The sequence below is a fragment of the Coenobita brevimanus genome, chromosome 60, assembly GCF_032717465.1.
Source record: "Coenobita brevimanus isolate Jiangsu-jjx chromosome 60, ASM3271746v2, whole genome shotgun sequence".
Taxonomy (NCBI): domain Eukaryota; kingdom Metazoa; phylum Arthropoda; class Malacostraca; order Decapoda; family Coenobitidae; genus Coenobita; species Coenobita brevimanus.
The window spans coordinates 1,592,098-1,617,430 of NC_137013.1; the positions used below are offsets into that span (position 1 = coordinate 1,592,098).

The following is a 25,333-nucleotide window of genomic DNA, read 5'->3' on the forward strand; positions in this document are numbered from 1 at the left end:
ACAAAAGTTTCATTGTGTATCAGTGAATGAACAGCTTTGTGTTCATGGACAAGGTGTGATTTTTGTATTTATGTGTGCACAATTTGTGAATGTGTGCATGTGGACATAAGGTTATCAGTATTCACATGGCAGATTTTAAGAATATGGCTATTTCAGTTATGCCTGATAAGGTTTCATATGATAAACAATTGAGAGTAGACACAAAGGATGGAGATATGTTCATACCCTGTATTTAGTATTGGTTTTAGACAAAAGGATTAGTTTACAGAGAAGGCAATGCATCAATAAATTGTAATATTTCCTCATTATAAATGTCACTTGTTTTAAAGACAGTATCAAAAGTGAAGCTGTGGAGATGCAGCATGGGCACCCCTCCTCACTAAACCACCATATAAATTTGGAAGGATGTAGGTAACTGATTTTTAGACTGATAGATAGATGTTTGGCTGACTGACTGCTACCTGAATAGAGTAATAGATATACAGGTATGGGTAGAGACAGCAGTGTAGGATAGTACTGTACTTTATAAGGCACATAGAAATCATTACAGTTGTGGATTTGTACAGTAGCATACACCACTTACTTCAGCCACAGGTAACAAGCTGACTTACTACATATAGATGGACACCCTGTAGCTTGAGATTGGACAGATTTGTTTGTTTTGGACATCGACTCTGAACTGTAGATTCTCAGTTCGGTGAGTTAACCCCTTCAGTTAGATAAAAAAAATTCTGTTCAGTATTTGCCATACGCACATGATTTTACTTATCTTAAAGGGGGTGTCCCTGAGGATGAAGCAGGTAGGGAAAGCTGTGTTTGTTTGTTAATTGCATTCTTTTTTTTGTGATTCGTTCCTACACTCTATTAAAGTGAACTAAGGTAAGAGAAGCGAGAGTCCTCTCAGAATCATTGTCCATTCTCATATTACAGGGTGATTAGTTAGGTACTACAGTATTAATTATGGCTTGACGCATATGAGTTTTTTTTTCACTGACACTGCTAAAATGCTTGCTATTAATCAAGGAAGCTGTCCTGCAAAATTCACTGGCAGTTAAGCCTAAGTCACTGATTGGTTGCTTTCAATGTGGTTCTTTTTATGTGGCTTTATATAATGCTAAGGTTACAGTACTGTTGATTCCATCAATACAGTGACAACCTCTTTAGTCTGTTTTTGCTGCCACAAGATGATTTTTATTCACCTTAGGAGAAATATTTTGAACCGGAGGAGTCAGATATATCCCTCAGGAACCTGTTCACAACCTGGGGACTCTCCTAAGATGAATAACATCAGTTTAGTATGAAGAAGAATTTTAAAAAGATGTCTGTGGCTTGCAAGTTTAACCTCTTCAGTACAGCAACACTCTCTCTCTCTATCTCTCTCTTTTTTCTTTTCCTTTTTTTATGAAGTTTATTCTTGCTACTATGAGACTTTTATTTGGCTTAGGGGAGACCCATATAAATGAAATAGTCAGTGACAAGATTATTTAACCTCTTCATTTTGAAAAGCCTCTCCTAAGGTAAAATAAAGCTGTATTGGAGTAAGAAGAAATATAATATGTTGCTGTGTTGAAGGTGTTACTCCCTCATAGTCCAATGAAATACAGTATTTTTATTTTATCCTTGCTGCCCTCAGAGAATTTCATTAAGCTTGGAGGAGACCTGAGGCAGTGAAGGGGTTAATGAAGGCTATATTTAACCCCCCCTGTTTGGAAAGTCTCTTAAAGCCTCAATAAAACTGTCTTTGAGGAGCAAGAATATGTGGTAACAAAAACAATGTCAGTGTCTTGAAGGTGCTAATGTTTGTTGCCATCCGTCGAGTGATATCCGACTGTGATTTGCTGGAAGCTTTAGCAGTGTTGTGTTTTGTTTAACCCTTTGACCAGTCTTGCTGTGCTCTCTTTTTCTTTCCCTCATTGTCCATTAACCTCTTCTACAGTGAGGTATTGTATAGTTTATTGTGGCTGCTACCAGTTCAGCTTACTAGAGATCTTTACTACTGAATGGGATAGTGAAGGATATATTTTACCTCATGATTTGAAAAGTTTCTGCCAAGTTGAGTCAATTAATCTGAAGGGAGCAGGAAATAACTATTAAACAAATCATGGTTGTGAAGGGCTTAGTTTTCTGGCTGGTAACGTATGCCTTACTTTTCTTTTATTGTGGTTGTTATTACCATGCTTTCTAACTAAATTAGGTAGTACACATCAGTTACAAACCAATGCCATTATACACAAAGCAAGTATATATAAATCAGCCTAAGAATTGTTAGGTAATTTGATGGCATATTATATATTTTATTCTTGCTACTTTCAGCTGATTATATTTGCGTGAGGGAGGGACATCAGGTTGTGAAGGAGTTAGTGGAGACTTTTTCTAACTTCTTCACTTCAAAAGATCTCTCCAAAGCTTAACTGAGTCATCTGTGGTTAGCAAGACAGCCTAGAGTATGTGTCATCATTTGAGGGGATTAATGCCTCTATAGTCATCAGTATTGGTCATTGGGTTATCAGCTTTTTTTTTTGTTCTCAAGTCTTTTATACAGATAAATATTTGCATTTTATGTGCACGATCTCTTGATATATATTTTTCAGTCATAGAGCACTTGCTGAAGGAAGCTGTACCAGTATATCAACTTTATTTAGAAAGTTTATGTACTAGTAGTATAATCGACGGAGCTGAATTTTTTTATTTTTTTTATTTTTTTATTTATTTTTTTTTTAATAGGGAAACAGCATTTGTGCAGAACAAGATATTAGTGTGGATGAAGTTACATATGACTGGAAATATGTACCAAGCATATCAGGCCCTAGGAACAAAAGGGGGAAAAAAAAAAGGAAAAAAACATGTTTCCACATGGTGAATGGAGGCATTGTACGGATGCCTAAAAGTGGCCCCTCTCATCTATAACCCCTTGAATCCAGGCGATGTTCCTTTTAGTTTATTCTTGCTGCTAAGGTAGTAGATGGGTGGCTGCCATTGACTATAGAAGGCTCTACCATGAGAGTAAAATACAGCCTCAGGTTTGGTAAATAGACTCACAGTCATAAGTCTTAGGTAGGAAGCTATCATCCGTAAGTGTAGTACATGGAGAGACAGTCCGAGTCCAAGTTGGGACTAACATTATCAAAGACTTTATTACCTTTTCAGTTTTCCCTTTCCCCATTGGCTTCCAACAGCTGTTGGGAAGTACAGTAATCAGCAGGTTTTGGCTTTTGATTAAGCTTTCAGGCCATAGAAAACATGGATGTAAAATGGCCAACCTGTAAGGATTTCTTTAAGAGGAATCACAATGTCATTTGCGTAATTATTTGCTGCCAGATGATTTTATCCTAGGAATAGCCTTGTATATTTACGGGGCTTATTTAGGCAATACCTAACCTCTTCCCAGTGGTAAATGTTTATCCCAGAGTGAATAAAATTGTCAGGAGATAGCAAGATTAAAACATATAAAGACATTTCTGGGCCGACTGAAGTAACCCATTTGATATGATGATAACTTTTGTGTTTTATTTTTTTTGCTATTTACAGGTGATTGTATTCACCTTAAGATATAGGCTATATATTTTTTAACTGGAGGGGTTAGATACTGTAAAGTATTAATTATCTTGTAGGAGGCTTTCATAAGCTGAATAAATTTGACTGCAGCAGCAAGAATGAAATGGAAGTTGCATCCTTGAGATTAGTGGGTTAAGAACCTTCGCAAAGCATAAATATTACGAAGTTGTAGAGACGTGTTGAAGAATTGATGCCTTTCAGGACAAACTGATGTCAGATGCTCCGATGGGATCAGTAGAGGGAAGTGAGGGTGTGAATATGACAGTAGTGAGCCCAGAGGTTGGCACTAACAACACCCCCGCTGATGCCAATGATGGCAAGATGGTGAGTCAGCCCTCCCACGCCCAGACCCTCAGCCACCCTCCCCCACCCTTCATTCTACCCTCTTTACAACCCCCACCAGTAGTATTACCTCTCTCCCCTTTGTCTGCCATCCTCCAGCCTTCCCTCCAACAACACCCTCAGTAATACCAATAATAACAATGTGAAATCAGTTCTCCCATACCCTGTTTCTCAGCCGCCCTTTTCTACCCATCTGCCTCATTACCCACCCACCCTATCTTGTATAGTAAGTCCTCATTATGTTTTTTACAATTAATAGCTCTCTATCTTCTTGCAGACACCTTAATGCTGGAAGAGGGGTTTTACAAGTTAATCACCATGACACACCGTCCTCAGGCATTAAGCTACCCTCTCACCAACATACACCACCCTCACCCATGTGCCTCTCCATCCCCTCCCGCCATGTCATCTTCAGTCTTCCCTTCCCCTCGACCTCACTCCTATACATGCCACTTGCAATTTCTCATTTTCCATTCTTTCTGCTTAAACAAACTTCACTAAGCACCAGAAACATTGCTTGTTGAAGCTCCATCCACCTCTATGGTTGTATTATCATGTCCCTCAATTTGCAGTGCAACCTTGAAATTTTCAAGTGCATGTGACCGTCGGCAGTTCAGACTTGATAAATTCAGACTTTGGAAGTGCAGTAGTATTTATCTGACTATCCTTGTCTTATCTTAAAGTCTAGGCATACGTTTGGCTGGACAAGTGGCCTAAGTTACTACAGTTATCCTTGTCTAGTATTTAGCTGGCTATCCTTGTCTTGTGGCCTAGGATAGTAGATATATTTTTGGCTGGCTAAAAAAAAATAAAAAAAGTTACTGTGGTTATCTGTGTCTTACTCGGACTAGTATTTAATGGGCTCTTCTTATCTCAATAGACACGTTTGGCAGACTACGTTGTTTATTGTGGTATCCATGTCTTATATTTGCAGTCACAGTAGCTGGCCATCCTTGCCGTATCTCATAGGCTAGACATACCATTGGTTGGCCAAATGTGTAGGCTAATTATGGAAGTTAAAACTGAAGTGATTTTAAATACTGTATTATGATATTGAAACTTGAGATATAAACTTTTGAGGTTCAGATTTTTTAGGTTGGACCGTATTTATTGTGTGGTGAAATGTTTTGACATTTTGGAACACTTCCCTGACATAGAGGAGGTACAAAATACTATACTGGTAGTTGTTTTGTTTTGACCCGACTACTGGGCCACTTCCACCAACTAATAAATACCGTTGGCATGAAATTCATTGAGTCTTAATTATGAGGCAGGAATGAGTCTCCTTGGTTACTAGTCAAATTGACCCTAGTCAGACTACACTTAGCCATCAACTCAGCTAGAAGGGTTGAAGGATTCTTGTAAGGTTAGAACAAACACACTGTAGTATCAGACATGTAGTATCTTTTGAACATGTCAGAGCTGACTGAACTCCACCCTCCCCCCCCCCAGCTATACCAGACTGGGGTTGAGAAGTAGGGTGCATTATAAGGCCCCAGCGAACTTTTTTTTTTTTTTTTAATGGGCTATGACATGGATGTGAAATAAGCTGCAGAAGTGCAAAACTATGGGCCAGGGTACTGTAAAATGAATATAGTTTTCATTTACTTTGCTAGAATATGATATTCATTTTATTCATATCATTTACAGTGGCTCCAGCATGCTTGCATGCATCGGTCTTGGTCGCCTAATGGGGGCTGTCCATGCTGCTTGATCTCTGGCAGCCTCTCTATTTATTCCATTATCGCTGAGGTCACAGTCTATGGCCACGTCCCTGGTCTTTTATGGTTAGCCTCTCGCAACCATACCCCTAACGTTCACACTTCTCACCCTCTGCACCCTGTTGTCATGTTGTCATCCTTCATCCTCTCAACATGCCCAGACCATCTCAGTCCAGCCCTTCCCATCACAGCACCACTACATTCAAATCCCATCCTTCCTCTCAACTCTTCAGTTGCAATCCTAGCCCCCCCAAGCCATGTATTCAAGGTCACACTACACATCCATCTAATCATTGTCATTTCTGTATGCATGAGCGTACATAATTCACTACTTGGGTTCTCACAACTGTACAACATAAAGCTCCCAACACATGCTGCATGCAAAGGTCCAATAGCACGAAGGGAGAGCCCTCTCATTGTCAGGAGTGGCAACAGCTCCCTGAACTTCCTCCATCCACTCCTTACCCCAGCCACAGAGCTAGCTCCAGCCCCACCTCCAGCACATTTGTTTACAGTCATGTGTTTGAAGTCCCACCTGGGGGGGGGGGTGACTGTCATTTATTGAACTTTGGTGTTGTCGAACTAGGCTTTCTCCCAATTAGTTCCAAAAAGTGAGGGTCTGTTGTTCAAAAAGGAAAAAAAAAGTAACATCATGAGGACTTGCTGAAGGATCCCTCTCTCACCCCTGTGTCACCATCCACTTCCCTCCAGTACCTTCCCCATCCCTCCCCTTCCCCCCTAATTCCTTCTTGCTACCCATTCCTTCCCCTTTCCTGCCATTTCCTTCCACTTCCGTCCCTTTCCTTCCACTTCCTGCATTTTCCTTCTACTTCCTTCCCCTTCCCCATCCTTCTTCCTGTTTTTCTCCCTTTTCCCCTGCACTTCCCTTTCCTTCCCTCCACCTCCTTCTACTTACCTCTTGTCCTTCCACCTCCCACCCCCTACCATAGCATCCTTTCTCCAACCTCCCCTCCAGGGCCATCCTACCCTTGCCTGACACACCACCAAACTTATCATATATAAATATAATCCCTGATGCACATAGTAAACACCATCAAGGAGTAATTTGAAAGGAGTCAACTTCCCACAGTAAACACAGCCCCTGACCTGTAGTTAGTGGAACATGTACTGTTCCAGTTCACAAAACACCTTTTGTATTAAAATTCACATGACGTGTACAGAAAATATGTAAAATCCTTGAACTAGTGAAGATTTGTGCATAGACTTGCATGAACCTGGCTTATGATATGTGCCCCACCCAAGGCAGAAATGAAGTGACAGCTTCCTGCATCCTCCATAGTCCAGTTTTGGGAATTAGTCTTGTAGTTCCCCATATTTCTAAGCATCATGGTGACTTGTATTGAAAGTTTCAAGTGCCTACCTTTATTGACTATTAGAGTGTAGTTGAATTTTTTTTTTTTAATTGTAGTGGTTTTATGTGTGTAAATAAGAGCCATATTTTAGATGGAATAGGAGACAGTAGTACCTCTTCCTTAGTGATTTGTTATGCATATTACACCATTGTATCCTCATGTGAGTTGCTTAGACAGACCATGGCAGCACTAAGAATTTATAAATAAATTAAGAGAGAAAATTTGGATGTAATTGGCATAATGAATTACCAAGAAAATGGTGCAACAAAGTCGACAGTTTCACCAAAAATTTGGACCTAAGTACCCCAGCGTTTCATTACTCAACCATAGTTTAACTATATGTTCTGTTTCCTTTGCTTGGATCATCAGGAGAGGCTGCCCTTTTACCTCTTTAGTCCCTAAACTTACTTATTTTATTCTTCCTGGCATTAGGTGGTTTTATTCAACTCTGGACAGGCATTTCCTGGTGAAGGGCTTAATGAAACCTACATCTGACCCTTCCTGCCTGAAGTGCCTCTTCTGAGCCAAATAAAGTACTCAAGAGGTACTAAAAATAAAGTAATAAATGTTTTTTAGACTGTATGGATTAAATGCTTACATTGGTGACTTATGGAAACTGTCTCTAAAAGATAGCACCTGCCAGTTTTTTTTTTTTTTTTTCTAGTACAAAATAAGGGGATGTGTGGATCAAGTATTTGCAGTGAGACAGATAGTAGAGAAGGCTTGTGAGAAGGACCAGAAGGTGTTTATGGCATTCATGGATCTGGAAAAAGCATATGACAAAGTAGACAGAGAGGGATTGTGGAAAGTTTTGCACATCTATGGTGTAGATGGTAAGCTGCTAGGTGATGTCAAGAGTTTTTATGATGATAGCAAAGCATGTGTAAGGGTTAATGGTCATCTAAGTGAATGGTTCATGATCGGTGTGGGTGTGCGACAAGGTTGTGTGATGTCCCCATTGTTGTTCAGTATATATATGGATGGGGTGAAGGGAGAAGTAAAAACACGAGTAATGGAGAGAGGGATGACATTGGTAATGAATGGTGATGGATGGAATATCTCAAATTTGTTGTATGCTGATGATGCAGTACTGCTTGCAAGTACCGGACAAGAACTTGGTAGGCTAGTGCAAAGTTTTGCTGATGTCTGTGAGCATTGTTCCTTGAGAGTAAATGTAGAAAAGAGTAAAGTGATGGTTATTGAGAGAGAAGATGACTGCCAGTGTGATGTTACAGTGAATGGAGAGAGACTGGAATTGGTGAGAGAGTTCAAATGCTTGGGTACAGTGATAGAAAAGAGAGGAAAATATGCAAAAGAAGTTGAAAGTAGAGTGACACAAGGAAGAAAAGTAGCTGGTGCAATGAAAGCCTTGATAAGAAACAGAGGCTTGAATGTTGCTGCTGCACGAGGCTTACATGAGAGAGTGTTGGTGCCATCCGTCCATCCATCATCCAATCCTACATTGCCCCATGAGGAGCGTAGGTGCCAACTTTAACTTATGGAGGTGAGTATGGTGTGGCATGAAAATGAAAAGTCATGAGTAAGAGCAGTGGAGATGGGACTGCTAAGGAATGTATATGGAGTACAGAGAGTGGATAGGATACTAAATAATGTGATTCGTGAAAGGTGTGGAGTGAGGAAGTCGGTGGGCACCAGAAGCGAAGAGAGTGTACTGAGATGGTATGGTCCTGTGGAGAGAATGGATAACAATAGAGTGGAGAAAAAGGTATATGTGAGTGAATTTGAAGGAGGGAGGAGGGGAGGTAGGCCAAGGAGAAGGTGGAAAGATATGGTGGATGAGTGTGTGAGGAAGAGGTTTGGAAGTCGGTGAGGCTAGGGAACTGACAAGAGATCAAGCTGGCTGGATGAATGTTGTGAGGAGCAGTGCATGATCAGGGAATTTGGCACCCCTTTTTAACATGGCAGCGTCCAGATTGACTCAATCGGATATGTTTGTGTGAAGCTACAGAATGTAGTGAATGTTTTTGGCATAGCCGATAGAGCCAGGATTCCAGGGGCTTGAATGATGAGTGAATGGAAATGAGGCCCATTGGATTGGGCAAGTTTTGGCTGTCTAGGCATTGCTACTCCTCATCCTGCCCTTGGGTGGGAAAGGAGGTCTGGATGATGATGATTATGATGATTTAATAAAAAATAATTGAAGGAAGTTTCGAGGGTGAAGTGCTCAAAAGGGTACAACAAGGAAGAGAGGTTGCTGGTTCTTTGAAAGCAGTGATAAGAAACAAGGAAGTAAGCTTGGAAGTAAAAAGTCGCTGCATGACAGTATTGTGATACCATCTCTAACGGATGAAAGTGAAGCTTGGACCTTGTTAGAAGGACACAAGCCATGAGTGAGAGCAGTGGAAATGAGTTATTTGAGAGGAGCATGTGGAGTTACATGGAGAGACAGACTGACAAATGAGGAAATGAAGGAGCATTGTGGTGTGGATGTGGATGTGATAGAAAGTGTTAGGAGAAATACATTGAGGGTTTGGTCATGTGGAGAGGATGGAGAGCAAGAGACTAATGAGGAGATTGTATGTGAGTGAGGTGGAGGGGGGCAGAGGGAGGGGGAGACCAAGAATAAGATAATGGGTTGGAGTGGAGAGGTATATGAGAGAGGGTTGGGGGGGTGAGCTGGGAACAGGGCAGTGAAGTGGCAGGGGATAGGGCATTTTTTCTACTTGCCACTATACAGTACATGCTGTATAATATGAGTGTTTGCCTCTTCATGTGTTGATTCAAGGGGAGGAATTACATTTCCACTTTGCAACATTACTGACTCTGTTTCTTCACTGAAATCACCACCCAGATAAATTTTGGTGTTACCAGGACTTGAAGACAGGAGTTCATCTTGATGCCATTTATCACACAAATAGGCAGGTAACTGTGCATTGTCTGTAGGGCAAGCAAAGAACTCTGAAGGATCTGGTGCTTTATACTGGTCTGACACATCACATTTTTAAAAAGTTTTTGGCTTACCAGTCCTCGCCTGCCTTGTTGCTTCCTTCATACTTGGACTTCTGTAGCAGTCAAAACGCAGGGTGAACAGCCACTGCATTAGCTGAATCTTCACTGAGAATTGTTTGTGTCTAGGTGCAAATGGCAGAGAACTTTTCATCTTTCACAAATAACAAATGATGAACCCATTGCATGACATTGGTCACTAATGCACGTGCTTTGTTGTATCATGGCAACCATTCACAACTGCTTATGCTTGTATCCTTCTTTATAGCTTTTACAGGACAGGACTGGATTTTGTCCTACATGCTCACAGTGTGCCATCTTCATAAAAGAAAGGTGGAGGGTAATAGCTACATTCATGGTTTCCAATGTACTCTTGTACATCAAAACTGTCACCACTAGCAGTAACCTGTGTCATACGAAGAAGTGCTCATACTTATCACATTTTCCACGGGGCTGAGCTTTCTGCTTGCTACTTTTAGCCTGGCTTTGTGTGAAGGTGTTCAGTTTGACAAACTGAACTTTGCCCTCTTTGCATACGGAATTTTCAAGTGCTTGCAGGCCAATTTCTTCCATGTGTGTTATATCATGATGTACATTTTCAGGTGCACGTTTGCCAGTAACAGTATTGATCAGGTGGTTTGAGTCAGCATTTTTTATGCCATTTTGGCCCTTTGATCTCCAGCCAATCAGATTCATAAATGTCAAAGTTCAGATGGATAACATTTGAGTCTTGCCTAGCCAGGATGGCTACTCTAAGTTTCTCTGATGTTTTGGGCTGGACGTTGTACAATTTGTCTTTGTTGTCTTTCTGGCAGATTATACGCTTTAATTTCTCTACCATCAGGTTTTCTGTTTTTGCTTGGTTTTAGGGAAATACCTCATCCTTGTTTGACTTGGGGCATCCATTGTTATCACTTGTTTTTGCCCACCTGTGTGTGTGTGTGTGTGTGTGTGTGTGTGTGTGTGTGTGTGTGTGTGTGTGTGTGTGTGTGTGTGTGTTCTTACCTAATTGTTCATATCTAATTGTATCTTTACAAGAATGAGTCAAGCTTATACTGGCCCGTGTCTTAAACCATATTTATCGTACATATCCTTAAATTTATGAATTGTTTTGGCACACAATATTTCATTCGGTAGTGCATTCCACTGATCAATTGCTCTGTTTGGAAAACTAAATTTCCTTACGTCTTTATCACCTCTCTTTTTATGCAGTCTTTTGCAGTGTCCTCTTGCTGATGCTTCCCCATAGGTTAAGTAATCATTTATGTCAATTTTCTCCTTCCCTGATATGCATTTATATAGCATAATCATGTCTCCTCTTTTCCTTCTGTCTTGTAGTGTAGGCAGATCCAGTTTTTCTAGTCTTTCTTCGTAGCTGAGATCTCTTAAGCTTGGTATCCATCTTGTACCGGCCCTTTGAACTTTTTCAGTCTTACCTATTTGTTTTTTGAGATGAGGACTCCAGACTACGGACGCATACTCCAGGGTTGGTCTGATGAAAGATGTTATTATCTTTCTTAGCATGTCTTCATTTATGTATGTGAATGCTATTGTCATATTTGCAAGCAGTGTATACATGTTCCGTACCTTCTGGCTGATGTGGTCAGCTGGAGATAGTCTGTTATTAATAATCACACCTAGGTCCTTCTCTCTTTCTGATGTGTGTAGGGTTTTATTTCCTAACTTATAATCCCAATCAGGTCTTTTTCCACTTTTACCAAACTTGATTACATGACACTTGTCCACATTGAATTCCAATTGCCATGTATTGCTCCATTCATAAAGTTTACTTAATTCTTCTTGTAGCCCTTTACAAGAGTCTGCATTAGTAATTGACCTTTGTATTTTTGCATCATCAGCAAGCATATGTAGATAGCTTTCATTTCCAATGTTGCTGTGTATATCATTTATAAGCACTAAAAACATGATTGGTGCCAGCACTGAGCCCTGTGAAACTCCGCTAGTCACTTCTCTCCGTGATGAGTAATTTCCTCTTAGTACTGTTCTCATTTCCCCTTTATTGAGAAAATCTTGCACCCAACAATACGGGTTGCCTTGAATTCCTCCTTGATGGTACAGTTTCCATAAAAGCCTTTGGTGCGGCACTCTGTCAAATGCTTTCTTAAAATCTAAATAGATACTATCCACCCATCCTTCTCTTTTCCGTAATGTTTCTGTTACTCTATCATAGTAGCTCAACGGATTTGTAACACAAGATTTTTCTTTTCTGAAACCAAACTGTCTTTCTGTTATCATATTGTGTTCTGGTAGATGATTTACCCAAACTTTTCTTATCCACTTTTCTAATACCTTGCTTACAATACTGGTCAGTGATACTGGTCAGTAGTTGAGTAGATTTTGTCTATTTCCTTTCTTGAATAAGGGAACAATGTTTGCTTTCTTCCAAATATCAGGTAGTTTACCTTGTCCCGAGGATTCCTTGAAAATTAAAAATAATGGTTTACTTAACTCCTTGCACATTCATGTATCACCCAGCATGAAATTTCATCAGGACTATTTGCTTTTGCTTTTTCTAATTTCCTTAGCTCCTCCTGTATTTCTTTTTTTGATATTTGTATATCTGGTAATATGTGTGGGCATACCTGTTCCATATCATCCCTCTCAAAATTATTTTCTTCTGTAAAACCTGACTGGAAATTCTTGTTTAGTGCTTAACAAATATCTTTCCTTGTGTATAGATGATCTCCTCATCCATAATGGATTGTATTTTATCTTTTAGTTTGGTTTTGCTTCTGATGTAGCTGTAAAATAGCTTTGGTTGATCACTACTTTTATTTGTGATATCCTCCTCAAACTGTTTTTGGGCTTCCCTCCTTATTCTGGTATAATCTTTTCTTGCCTGTTTATAGCTGTTATATGCCCTTTCACTATTGTGTCTTCTGTATCTATTCCACAACAAATCCCTTTTTTCTTCTGATTTTTTACATTCTGTATTGAACCATTTCTATATTTTCTTTTCTGCTTCTTTGTGCTGTGGGATGTACTTCTGGACTCCCATTTCATAAAGTTAATAGAATTTTTTATATATAGCATTTAAACCATGTCCTCTAAGCTCATTTTCCCAATCAGTTTCTAAGAAATACTTCTTTAGGTCATGATAGTTTCCCTTTTTATAATTTAGGCTCTTTTTGTAACTTTCATTGCTGTTAACTGTGTAATATCCAATCCTGAAGTTGCAATTTAGTACTGCATGGTCGCTTTTGCCGAATCGAGGGTGATACTGTATATTAAATTGTCAGTATCATTTTCTTGCCTAGTAAATATAAGATCTAGCACTGAGGGTGCATTGAATCCTCTTTTTCTGGTGATTTCCCTTACATGTTGTGTTACGAAAAACTCCTGCATGAAATCCAGGAGCTTTTGGTCCCAACAGCTTTCTTGGCTTATTACAACTAGAATATTCCAATTTATATATGTATTAAAATCTCCAGTTAGTATAATTCTTTCCGATTTCTCTTCAATTCTATGTAGTAATGCTCTTACTCTGAATTGTACTCTCTGCCAGATCCTCATATTCACTGCTTTCTCATGTATTTACCTATTTGTATTTACCTATTTGTAGTATACAGGAATTGAGCAATGCTCGTGTTGTCCTGTCTCCATATCCACATTTATCAAGTCTACCTTTACACACATGAATGTTTTTCTCATGCACCACCTCTTTGTCTAAGTCGTTCCAAATATTTAAGTATTTACCTAATATAAACAATTGTGATATACACGGAATGTACTATGCTCGTAGGTTTCCGTCGCTGTTTCTCAATAAGTCGAATTTAACTTTAAACTCGTTTAAGTTTTTAGACTGGACGATCTCTTTGTCCAGGCTATTCCATAAGTCTATACTTCTGTAAGGAAAGCTATATTTCTTGATATCCTTCAAGCAGCTTGACTTTTTCAATTTCATTCCATGTCCTCTTGTTGCTCTCTTATCCCATACAAACAGATCCTCTTTGTCAATTTTATCTACTCCCACCATGGTCCTGAACACTGCAATCATGTCTCCCCGTTTTCTCCTTTCCTCTAACGAAGGCAAATCCAGTTTTTCCAGCCTCTCTCTGTATGACAGGTCTGTCAGACTGGGGACCATCTTGGTTGCTGTTCTTTGTATTCTCTCAATCTTGTTTATATCTTTCTTTTTGTGGGGGGACCACACTACCGCTGCATATTCTAACCTGGGGCGGATCATGGCCACTATCAATTTTTTCATCATTTCCTCATCCATGTGTGTGTGTGTGTGTGTGTGTGTGTGTGTGTGTTCCCATTGTATCTCATGAATGGCTTGAACTATCAATATGAAGCCTTCAGGGTATCAAGATATGACCAAAATCTTAGTTGAGTTAAAAAATGGGGACTCTAGGCCAAGGTCAAGATCAGCAAAGTAGCTGTCAAAGGTCAACTAGTTTTTATAGCCCACCTTTAGCACCATTATATCTTATTAATGATCTGAACTATCAACATGAGACCTTCAGGGTAAGATATGGCCAAAATCTTCAAGTGGGGGGGGGGTGCACCACTCTCCAGCCCCACTTGGGGGCAGCATGACCCCCCGACCCCGCAGGGAGGGGAACTGCCATCTGGCCACCTCTCCTTGGTCCCCCCTCTCCTGGGGAGCACTGCCCCTTGGCCCCCTTTCTGGGGGATGCCACCCCCCAGCCCCCTCCTGCCCTCTCCCAGCAGGCCACACTTGTAACTTGCCCCAGGGGGGGGGAGGGGGGCACACTTGCAACTTGGCCAACAGCATATTCTGGTGGGTGATTAACATTCACCTCCCAAATGCTTTTCTTTCATTCATATTCTAAAAAAAAGTGCTGTGTGTATTCATCCTGTAACTTTCATATACTCATTTTTCTCTTTAACTTCTGCTGTTTTACCTTTAGTTGATGTTTTGATGCCGTCCTCATCAGAACTACTGTTCCTTACCAGTGAACAGTATTTCTGATGAAAATGGCAATGAAACATCAACAAAAGGTAAAACAGCAGAAATGTAAAAGAAAAATCAACTTCTTCAGTGATACTAGTACTTTCAGGTCATTATAGTAAAGTATGAATTAGTCAGCAATAGTATTCATATGTAACACATCAGCTACGTAATAACGAACTTACAGAAAACACTTAATTATCCGTTGTCGCAATATCCGGCCCCGAAATGGGATGTAACCGATGGTTCTGTGCAATATCTGTCGCCAAGGCATATCAACTGGCTCATAAGCAGTTGTCAGTCGCCACTGTATTACTGTATTGTATGATTACTTTATTGTATTTTATGCTTAATTTTCATCATTTACTCAGGGGATCGTTTTCAGAATAGAAGCTGAGACAGTAACACAATATCCAGTTCGACACTGGATGTTGAGCCAATGGCAGGTACTATGCAGTATCCGGCATTTCGCTTTATTTGGTGTAGGACTTGGCTGAATTACTCTGGATAATTGAAAGTTCACTGTATATGAAAAGACATCAGATAAAATCAGTTTCCATTTCAACTGTCATGTGGTAATTACATGTAAAGGTGAGTCTGATTACGTTAGTTTGACATTATGAGTGAATTCCATGTTCATGAAAACTATAGAAAACTTGTATTACCTGCGAAAATAATGCAAATTACAACCAACTCTTGAACATTTGTAAAAGTGGCAGCCATCTTGGATTTCAAGCTTACAGTGGTTGATTTTACAGGTGAAGGTATGGTATGTCAAATTACTTTGAAATTATCAAAAATGAATTCCTCCTTCCTAAAAACTGTAGGAAACCTGTACAGTATTACACTTGAAATTACTGCAAATTATGACCAACTTAAAATCATTTATGGATATGGCAGCCATGTTGGGTGCCATCTTGGATTCCCAGCTTACAGTAGTTGGTTTCCAAGGTTGTACACCTGGTTGGTGTTCCTGGTGTTCCAAAGATCAAAATGATATGCTGCTACCTTGTATAACAATCCATGACTACTGAGCCCTACCTGCCCCATGGGTAATTGAAACAGGGATTTATCATTTCTACTTGGTTGTTCAGTTTGTATATGGGTGGAGTTATAAAAGAGTTACAAGGTAGGGTAGTGGATATTGGAGCAGCCCTAATGAGAGAGGGTAGTGTTTGGAAACTTATTGTTCTGTTTGCAGATGATACTGTATTGTTAAGTGTAAAGACAAAGGGGAACTGCAAGGCTTGGTGAACGAGTTTGGGAAAGTATGTAAGAAACAGAATCAAAAGGTGAATGTTGGGAAGAGTCAAGTTGTGGTCTTTGAGATGCACAGTGAGGCTGGATAGTGAGGAAATGGAAAATGTGAGTGCATTTAACTACATGGATAGTGTGATGAGTAAGGATGGCAGTTAGGAGGATGAAGTGCATGAAAGGGTAGAGCCGGGAAGAATAGTTGCTGGCTCATTGAAAACAGTGAGATAAGAAATAGGGAGGTGAGCGTGGAAGTAAAAAAGTTACTGCATGACAGTTATGTGGTTGCCACTGTAATGTATGGAAGCGAATCTTGGACCTTGTTGGAAGGATGCAAGTCAAGAGTGAGAACAGTGGAAATTAGTTATTTGAGAGGAGCTTGGGGAGTTCATGGAGAGACAGACTGACAAATGAGGAAGTGAAAGAGTGTTGTGGTGTGGATGTGGATTTGACAGGAAAAGATAAGAAAAATATATTGAGACAGTTTGGCCATGTGGAGAGGTTGTAGAGTGAGAGACTAACTCAGTGAGTGTATGTGAGTGAGGTGGAAGGGGGGAGGGGGGAGATGGAGAGAGAGACCAAGGATGAGATAGAGTGATGGAGTAGAGAGGTATATGAGAGAAGGGGATGTAAGTTGGAGGGAGGGCAGCGAAATGGCAGGGGACAGGGCAGCGTGGAGGTAACTTGTTTGTGGCCACCCCTTACGGGATTGAAGCATCTGGCCATAGATGGATATATGATTAGCTATGAGTTGACTCATATGGAAGCAAAACCTGGACAGTTGATCACAGAGTGCTTTGTCATCTTTAAGTTTTGGGAATGAATTTGTTCAAAAGAGCACCAAACATAAACATAATGGATGGAACAAGGTGGGATGGGAAAGGGCTATAGTAGTGAAATGTGGCAGTGCTGATGATAGAGTTACAGAGAGATGGTCATGTCCATAGAATGCAGAGTGACAGAGTGCCAAAGAAAGTCTGTGAAAGTGGGATAAGGAAATGTGTTGGTTAGGTTATGTGGAAGGAGAGTCAGTTCAGTGAACAGGAAAGTCTATCTATCTATCTATAGCCCGACGCCCTAATCCCGCAAAGGGTGGCCGCAGACAAAACGCCTCCAAGTCACTCTGTCACCCACCATTTGACTCCCCTCCCCCCAACTCACCCCCCCCTCCCTCATATACCTCTCAACTCCATCCCTCCACCTCATCCTCGGTCTACCCCTCCCTCTCCCTCCCTCCACCTCACCTACATACACCCTCTTAGTCAGTCTTTCATTCTCCATTCTCTCCACATGTCCAAACCATTTTTTTTTTTTTCCCGTTGTGGCTAGACAGATACTGAGCACCCAGCACTTACACCAGAACAGAATGCAATCAGCTGGCAGGCATCGTAAAACTGTATAGGAGCTTGAGGGTGCGCTCTTCCATACCCAGGAATTTTAAATGAGTGTGGGTCTCTGTAGGGTATTGTCACAATCAGAACACCTTCCTTTATAGAGGTACGGCACATATTACATGTTAAATATAGTTCCATCTTTGTCATGTGATTCATCATTCAGTCCTGATAACCTTCAGTAGTTCCAGATTTATAATTCATCAGTTAATCTGAATTTTGTTCTCTTGAGCCCAATCCTTAAATTGACACATGAGTTCCTCCTCACCCTGCCTTCACCACTCACCCAGCCTGCTCCACTCCAAAGCTCCAAAGAGCATCATTAGATGCACCATAAAATGTGTAGTTCCAATTTGGGTGAACAGATGGACAGTAAGAAAATCCACGTGTTTGCAATTTTAGCAACATTTGCAAAATTTTAGTATCTATAATGTCTATCTGTATATCTATACCCAGACAGTATAATCCTGTAAATGGTGGCCATTTGTCTTTGAGACAGTTGTTTTTACAAGGAGGGACACTGACCCTCCATCACTTGTTGACACATAAGGAACACTCATTGGTTGGTTATATGGTTGCCACCCAGCATTGTAAATGGTTTCCTGGCTTACAGGAAACCAATGGGCTTGCCACTGAATGTAAAGCCACCTGAATAGGATAGAAGTATAATAAAAAGTGACAGGAAAGATGGGAGCAATAGGAAGAGAGGAGGGTAGACACAAAAAAAGAATGAAAAAGGTGAAGGAAGCAGTAGGCAGCACTACAGCAAGTGAGTGGATGATGGTCGCCACCATACCTAAATTCGCCATATAAAGTTACATCTCTTAGAGATGTTTAGTGGCTTTCATATTTATCCCCCTTGATTTCCATAGAGGACAGACAGACAGACAAAATGAAATTATGTATGTACATATATGGATTCTATTCTTGCTCCCTCCAGATAATTTAGCTTAGTAAAGACCTTTCATGCTGAAAGAATTTGTGAAGTCTGTATCTAATCCTTCCGGTTGAAAATCCTTTCAGACTGAGTAAAATCATCAGGTGGTAGCAAGAATAGTGTATAAACAATGTCTTTGTGGTGACTGGGAGAAGCTCATACTTTTGAGGTTTGAGAACAATGACACTTCCCCCACATGGAGCAGGTGCTTGGCTTGAATTGTTACTGTTTACAGCCACAACATGGTTTGTGTGTTCTTTTAAATCCTATATACCTGTAATGGTATTACAGTGAACAAGGCAACAGTGTCCTTTGCCCATGGCTTATTAACATATATACTGTACACAGGTATATACTGTATATACTTTATATGGATGGTTATAAAGGGAAAAGAAGGTAGGTCATTGGATGTTGGCATGTCCTTAGTGAGAGAAGGTATGGTTTGGAAATTGCTTGTACTGTTGTTTACTGATGGTACTGTATTGTTAAGTGAAGATGAATGGGAGTGCAAGGCATAGTTAATGAGTTCTGAAGTGTATATAATAATCAAAACCTAAAAGTCAGTGTAGCTAAAAGTAAAGCTATGATCTTCAAGAGAAATTAAGTCACAGAGTGCATAATCGGCTGAATGGTAAGGAAACGGAGAATGCAAGTACCTTCAGATATTTTAACAGTGTGATTAGTAGAGATGGTGATGTTGTAGATAAAGTACATGAAAGCATACAGCAGGAAAAAAGTTGCAAGTTTGCTGAGAGCAGTGATAAGGAATAGGGAAGTGAACATGGAAGCAAAAAGGCAGCTGCGTGATAGTTCAGTACTGTATTGTGATCCCAACTTTAACGTGTGGAAGTAAAGCTTGGATCATGTTGGAAGAACACGAGTCAAGAGTGAGAGCACAGCTACAAGGAGCATGTGGAGTCAAGTCAGGAGACAGACAGACAAATGAGGAAGTGAAGGAGCCTGTGGTGTTGGTCTGGATACTTTGATATGATATGACCATGTGGAGGGGATGAAGCAACAGAGCCAGCCAAACTATGAGTGTATGTAAGTGAGATGGAGGGAGAGGATGGGGAGGGGAAAATCAAGGATGAGATAGAGTGTTATGAGGGAGGGGGTGTGAGTTAGAGGGAGGACAACCAGATGGTAGCAGACACTAACATTAAAGTAATTCATGTATGGCCACCCCATATGGGATTTAGGCAACTAGGAATAGGTGGATGGAGTTGTCTGGTGTACACATTCAATTCATATTTTACAGGTCTTGAAGGCCAGCTGATCTTTCGCTTCACACTAAGGTGTAAATATGGAAGGCCTTTGGAGTGTAGGGTGAGAAGTGCATTTAGCAGTTTGTGTTCGTGAAGTGGCAGTTTTTGTGAGTAAGAGTCTGTATTTGTCATCGAGGGAACTTTGAGGATGCAGAGAGGTGAACACATATAATGACATACTACTGCACTCTCTTAAAATCTTTGCCCCTTTGGTATAACTACACATTCACTACCAACTCAAAGAGACTCCCGACTAGAGCATAGTTTAGTGATAGATAATAACAACTGTATTGTTGTAAGTACCCTGAGGGGTAGCAACCATTCTATAAAAGTACTGGTATATGAACAAACAGATTGTGGTGGTTGCATCTGTGTTTTGATAAAGTGAATACTGTATTGCAGTGGTTAGAGTGTCCCAGTCAGAGTTAGTCTAACCATGTACACAACATTGACCCCCAAGAGATGACTAGGGCTTTAGTGATCATGTAATGCCAGCATGGAAGGCAGGCTGCTTGTCTACCTTTAAATTTAGTGGACTGTAGTAGCCTGGCCTTGGGCTTATCCACCTCGCAAGGGTAGTAAGGGACTGGCAGTTGCTATTATTACTTCCAGCTTACCTGGACTCAGCAAGAGGTGTATGGTGGATGATAAGGTATTTGTTGTACAGAATGCCTTTGGGAAACAATGAATGTCCATGGTGGACTGGTAATGAGGCATAATGTTCTTCAGATCTTACTCCACTGTGTGAGAACAGTGGAAGATATTAACATCTGATTGTATCACTTGCCATCTTAAATTAATCTTGTTTTCATATAAGGTTTTGTCCATTTATCTCCTTGCCTGAATCAAGAGCAGTATTTAACGGTTTTACCTCTTTGTCGAGTAGGAATATTGACAGAAAACACAGTCAGAATCATATTAGGACGATTTTAGAACAGTTAGTGGAGCATACTTTCAGATGTTTATGTCTTCAAATAATATCCGTCCAGCATTACACACCAGAGTACAGTAATCTCTCAATTATCCAGCGTTGCAGTATTTGGCCCACCGTAATATCTGGCACCTTTTGCTTGACTTTACTAAAACAATGTTCAGTGAAATTAGGTAATGTCTAGCTCAGAAACAGAAAGCAGTCAGCAGTACTGCGCACTTTCCTGCAGTGAGGTGCATCATCTGGCCTAGTCATGGGACTCAGTCGGCATGCTGGCAAACCCCACAATGCACCAGCCAATCACAGTGTGTTGTGGGAGCCGCCCATCTGGCACGCTGAGCCTACCGTCACTCTGGCAGTCTCTCCTGTGGATGCCATATAGTGAGGAGGTATCTGTGCACTTGCAACCCACACAGTGGCTAACCCTAGTGCTGTGACTTAGTCTGTGGCCTCCCATGCCTCGCTCTTTACTGTAGTGCTGTGACTAACCCTGTGGCTCCTCAGTGCTCTGTGCACGTAGTGAGGACATATCTATGCGTATCTACCCTTCCTCGATGCCAGCACTAGGTGAGTGCAGTATGATTATGATCATATTACTGTATGTGCTGTATCAGTACTGTATTGTATTTTATGCTTGATTTTAATCTTTGACTCATGGGTAATATTGTTGGAAAGTTTTTAGGATAGAGGGTCAAGATGGATAGCTTGGGGTAGTGACGCATTATCCGACTCGACATCGAATGGATAGCCAGCTGGGGGTACCCATGCAATATACGACATTCTTCAATATCTAGTGGGGGGGTGGGCTGAATTACGCCGGATATTTGAGAAATTACTGTATGTTATGAGTAGATATGAGAACATCCTATGTGTTGATGTTAGTAAATTCTTTCTCAGCAATGATTGTCAACTAGCTTATAGTTGTACTGTGCTTCATATGCCACATGTAACTTATCAGATCTGAAAATATGTGTAATATACAGTATAACCTAACCTTTTGTATGCCAAATTACTATGTAAATTCCCCACTTCCTAAAGCCCATGCACTCCCCTGACTCTGCCTCTTTGCATGTTGCTTTTTCTTCATATACTGGTATATGTTCTTATGGCAGCTTCCAGGCTACACCCTGAAGATGCCATGAGAAATATATTTACAGTATATAAAAGCTATGCAGTCCAGTTAAATTTTTCCTTATACATATTGTATGCATACAGTATGTTTGTATGTATGTGTAGTCTGCAGTACTGATTTTTCATAGATTACCTGGTAATTTTTTTTTTTTTTTTTTCCAGTAGCTTGTTTGTGTTGCTAACTGAATTTGTTGTGTAGCTACAGATGCTGTATTTTATATGCACTGTATATTGTTCATTTTATATATATATATATATATATATATATATATACCTTTAGATATTAGATCATCTTAAGAAGTAAGTACAATAGATAAAAGTTCTGTTAAAGTGCTTGTACATCTCATTGCATATTGAATTTGCAGCCCATAGCGGAGGATGATGAACCTGGCAGTGATGATGAAGAGTTAGTAGAGGAAGAAGCAGATGTGGTGGAAGAAACAGAGGGGGAAGAAATAGAGGAGAGAGAAGTCTGGGAGGAGAGGGAGAGGGAGAGGCCACACCCTAATGCCACAATGATAGACTTGGCATCAGATATTGATGGTAACAGCACAGCACATAATAGTACAGATATGATAGGGGAGGACACTGGTACAGGCGTGCTGGCAGTGCTCTTGAAGAAACTGGACCTGGAAGAAGACATGGCCATCTATGTAATTGGTGGTGGGTCATGCTTGCTTCTGTTTCTGGTGGTGGTGCTGGTGGTGGTGGTGGCCATGTGCCGCAGGAACTACCCCGGCAGACTGGCCCTCGGTCGACGCTTTGACACATTCCAGAACCCCATTTATGAGAAGGCCGTGGTGAGGATGCCCATGCAGGCTGAGGGGGAGCGAGAGGGGGAAGCAGCACACACTGAGGAAGAGGAAGAAGAGGAAAGAAAGAAAAGTGATGCTGAGGAAATGAGTGACTGCACTGTTCTTGAGTAATTTGTTTGTGGAAACCAAATTTGTCTTGTATTTTCTTATATTTTTTGAGCCACACAGAAGCAAGAAGAGGGAGAGAAGGACAGGAAGAAGAGGAGGAGGAAAGAAGTGCAATTCAGAGGAAATTAATGATTGCATGGTCTTGGAGTAACACATATGTAAACAACTAAATTCTGTCCACTTTAACTTGGCCTAAAATTGCCATTTCTCCATCTTGTAGTGTAACAAAAAATTATCACTGGGATGTGGTGCTAGTCACGGGGAAGTGCTGTGGAAAGGCAGTAGAGGTGTGGTGGTGTCTTAGTCTGTCATTTAGTCACAAAAAATGTCACAAAATGATACAAAAAATGTGTCACAAAATGATGAAACTCTCCACAAAATTGAAGTGGACAAATATTAGATTTGTACTGTATTTTCCTACTGCTATTTTTTATGAGGTTCCTGTTACGAAGAAAAGATTCAAAGAAGATTAATTTTTTAATGTCTTGATTTTGATCTCTAAGAAAAGTTCAAGTAGAAAATTTTCATAAAGAATACAGTACAGAACAGCATTATAATATCCTTACTTTTCTGTAGCAGCATTGCAGAACACCTGCTTCTTTGATGAAATATAATACGTACTTTGCAGTATATTCTCTTGGCCAAGATATTAATGGTACGGACTGTGTACATTGAATGTGTTATTGTGTGCGCTTGTGGAAAGTCAGATGCCAAACAGTGACTGAAACCTTGATTAAGGAGTTGCAGGAACAAGACAGTTGATTGTTATTATGTCATGCCTAAGATGATGTGATTGTGAAGGACCTGGAGGTGATTGATGGACACCCCCTCTTGGCTTGGCCTGTTCAATCCAGTGGTGTCTTTGTGTAGTACTGTTTATTCTTGCAGCTACGAGATGATTTTCTCAATTTACAAGAGCACCCTGATAGTAAAAGCATTAATGAAGGCAGTATTTCAGCCCTTCATGTTCGGTGAAATTTCATTTTACTTGACTGAATTTGTGTGGAGATAACAAGAATATAGGAAGTGCCATTGGTTTGAAGGGATTAATGCATCTGGCTATAGATTACACAATTTATCGCTGATGATAGGACAACAGGAGGGGTTCCCAAGAATGTGTTAGCTCTTGGTTGGATAATATGATTAGAGGAGAGGCCTTGTAATTTCCCTATCATTTTAGACAGGTAGGTCTGCAAACAGTCTTCAAGCTTTTGTTTGAAGTAGAAACCAAAGAAATACTCATATTCTTCCAAAATGATTATATGGTATATTTTAGAGTGAGAGAGGCTAAAGTTTTGCTTAGTGTGTTCTGAAAGATTGGAGGGAAGCTTGTGAGTTTGCCAGGGCTTCCTGCAAATCAAATATCTTGACTGTGTATATTATCTGCCGAACCCCCTGAATCATGGTGACGTATTCTTTTAGTTTATTCCTGTTATGTCCGTATGATTTTATTAATCTTAGGGGAGACCTTTTGTAGTGGAGTCAGCTAAAGCTATACCTAACCTCCTTAGTTCAAAGTCTTTCTTAAATTGCTGAAACATCCTTGGAGCAAGAATGAATTGAAAAATACATCATCAGATTGAAGGGGTTAATGAACCAAGGATCAACAAGACATGAGCCAAGACTGCTGTATTTTATGTCAGATGCCTTTGGATTCTTTCAGATTGACTTAGTGTGCTTTATGGAGTTTGCTGTGTGCTTTACGGAGTTTCAGAGATTCTCATTCCTAATTATGTTATATTGTCGTATCATGGATGGGACCAAAGTGTTTTTAAAGATAGAGGCTGAGAGATGGAGGTAACAGTTTGTGTCTGCTCTTCATGGCTGTTATTGATTTTCTTTTCTTCTTTACCCATTAGTTTTTCCACCTTCAGTCCGTCAGTGTCACGTATGTTGTACATTTTTAACACCAGTTTTCCCAACCCTTATTATGGTCATCACTGTAGTTTTTTTTTTTTTTTTTTTTTTTTTTTAAGAGTAGTATTTACCTCCTTTTGTGTTTTCTAGATCTTTCCTCACCTCAGCTCTAGGTGGGGGGGGGAGGGGAGTTTGTTTTTCCAAGAGGTTTTGGAAATTTCCTAACACCTCTTCCATAGTGAATTATTCTGCACATTACATTTCATTATTCTCTTGCATGTTATTGATGCTTACAATGTTGACAATGATATTACTGACATAAAAGAGAATGTTAGGGCGTAATATGCAAAATAAATGGCTGAGAAAGTGATGCCATGAAGGTTTCTGTGTAAAGTGGTGCCATAAAGGTTTCTGTGTCACCTAGAACATGGCACTGAGGTCAGGATGTGTACCATCTTTCCTTTTTCCCTCCTGTATGAAGGATTTTATTCATTTACATTCCTACAGTGATGTACTGGATCTTGATAATGCCATATAATTTGCCAAAGTTCAAAGCAGGGTTTTTTTACATTTTCTCTTAAGTCAGAGTTCTGTGGTTTTAGTAACTTCAGACAGCTTTATCCCAGCTCACTCATCTGTATTAATTCCTGGGGTGGAATTTTCAAAGATATTTATGATTGATTCCTTGCTGTAACCTACATTTGTTTTTGCAGGAAGAATTAGAGGCATAAGAAATTTTACACATTC

General features: G+C 40.2%; 1 protein-coding gene across 1 annotated transcript in view; it reads left to right on the forward strand.

Annotated features, from left to right (window-relative positions):
* Nucleotides 1-22,732, forward strand: part of LOC145403089 (uncharacterized) — a 31,336-nt gene extending 8,604 nt beyond the window's left edge. Inside the window, exons 3-4 of the mRNA XM_080274921.1 lie at nucleotides 3,757-3,879; nucleotides 22,172-22,732. Of these exons, the coding sequence (XP_080131047.1) occupies nucleotides 3,757-3,879; nucleotides 22,172-22,732 (684 nt within the window). The remainder of the gene's footprint in view (nucleotides 1-3,756; nucleotides 3,880-22,171) is intronic.
* Nucleotides 22,733-25,333: the final 2,601 nt, after the last annotated feature.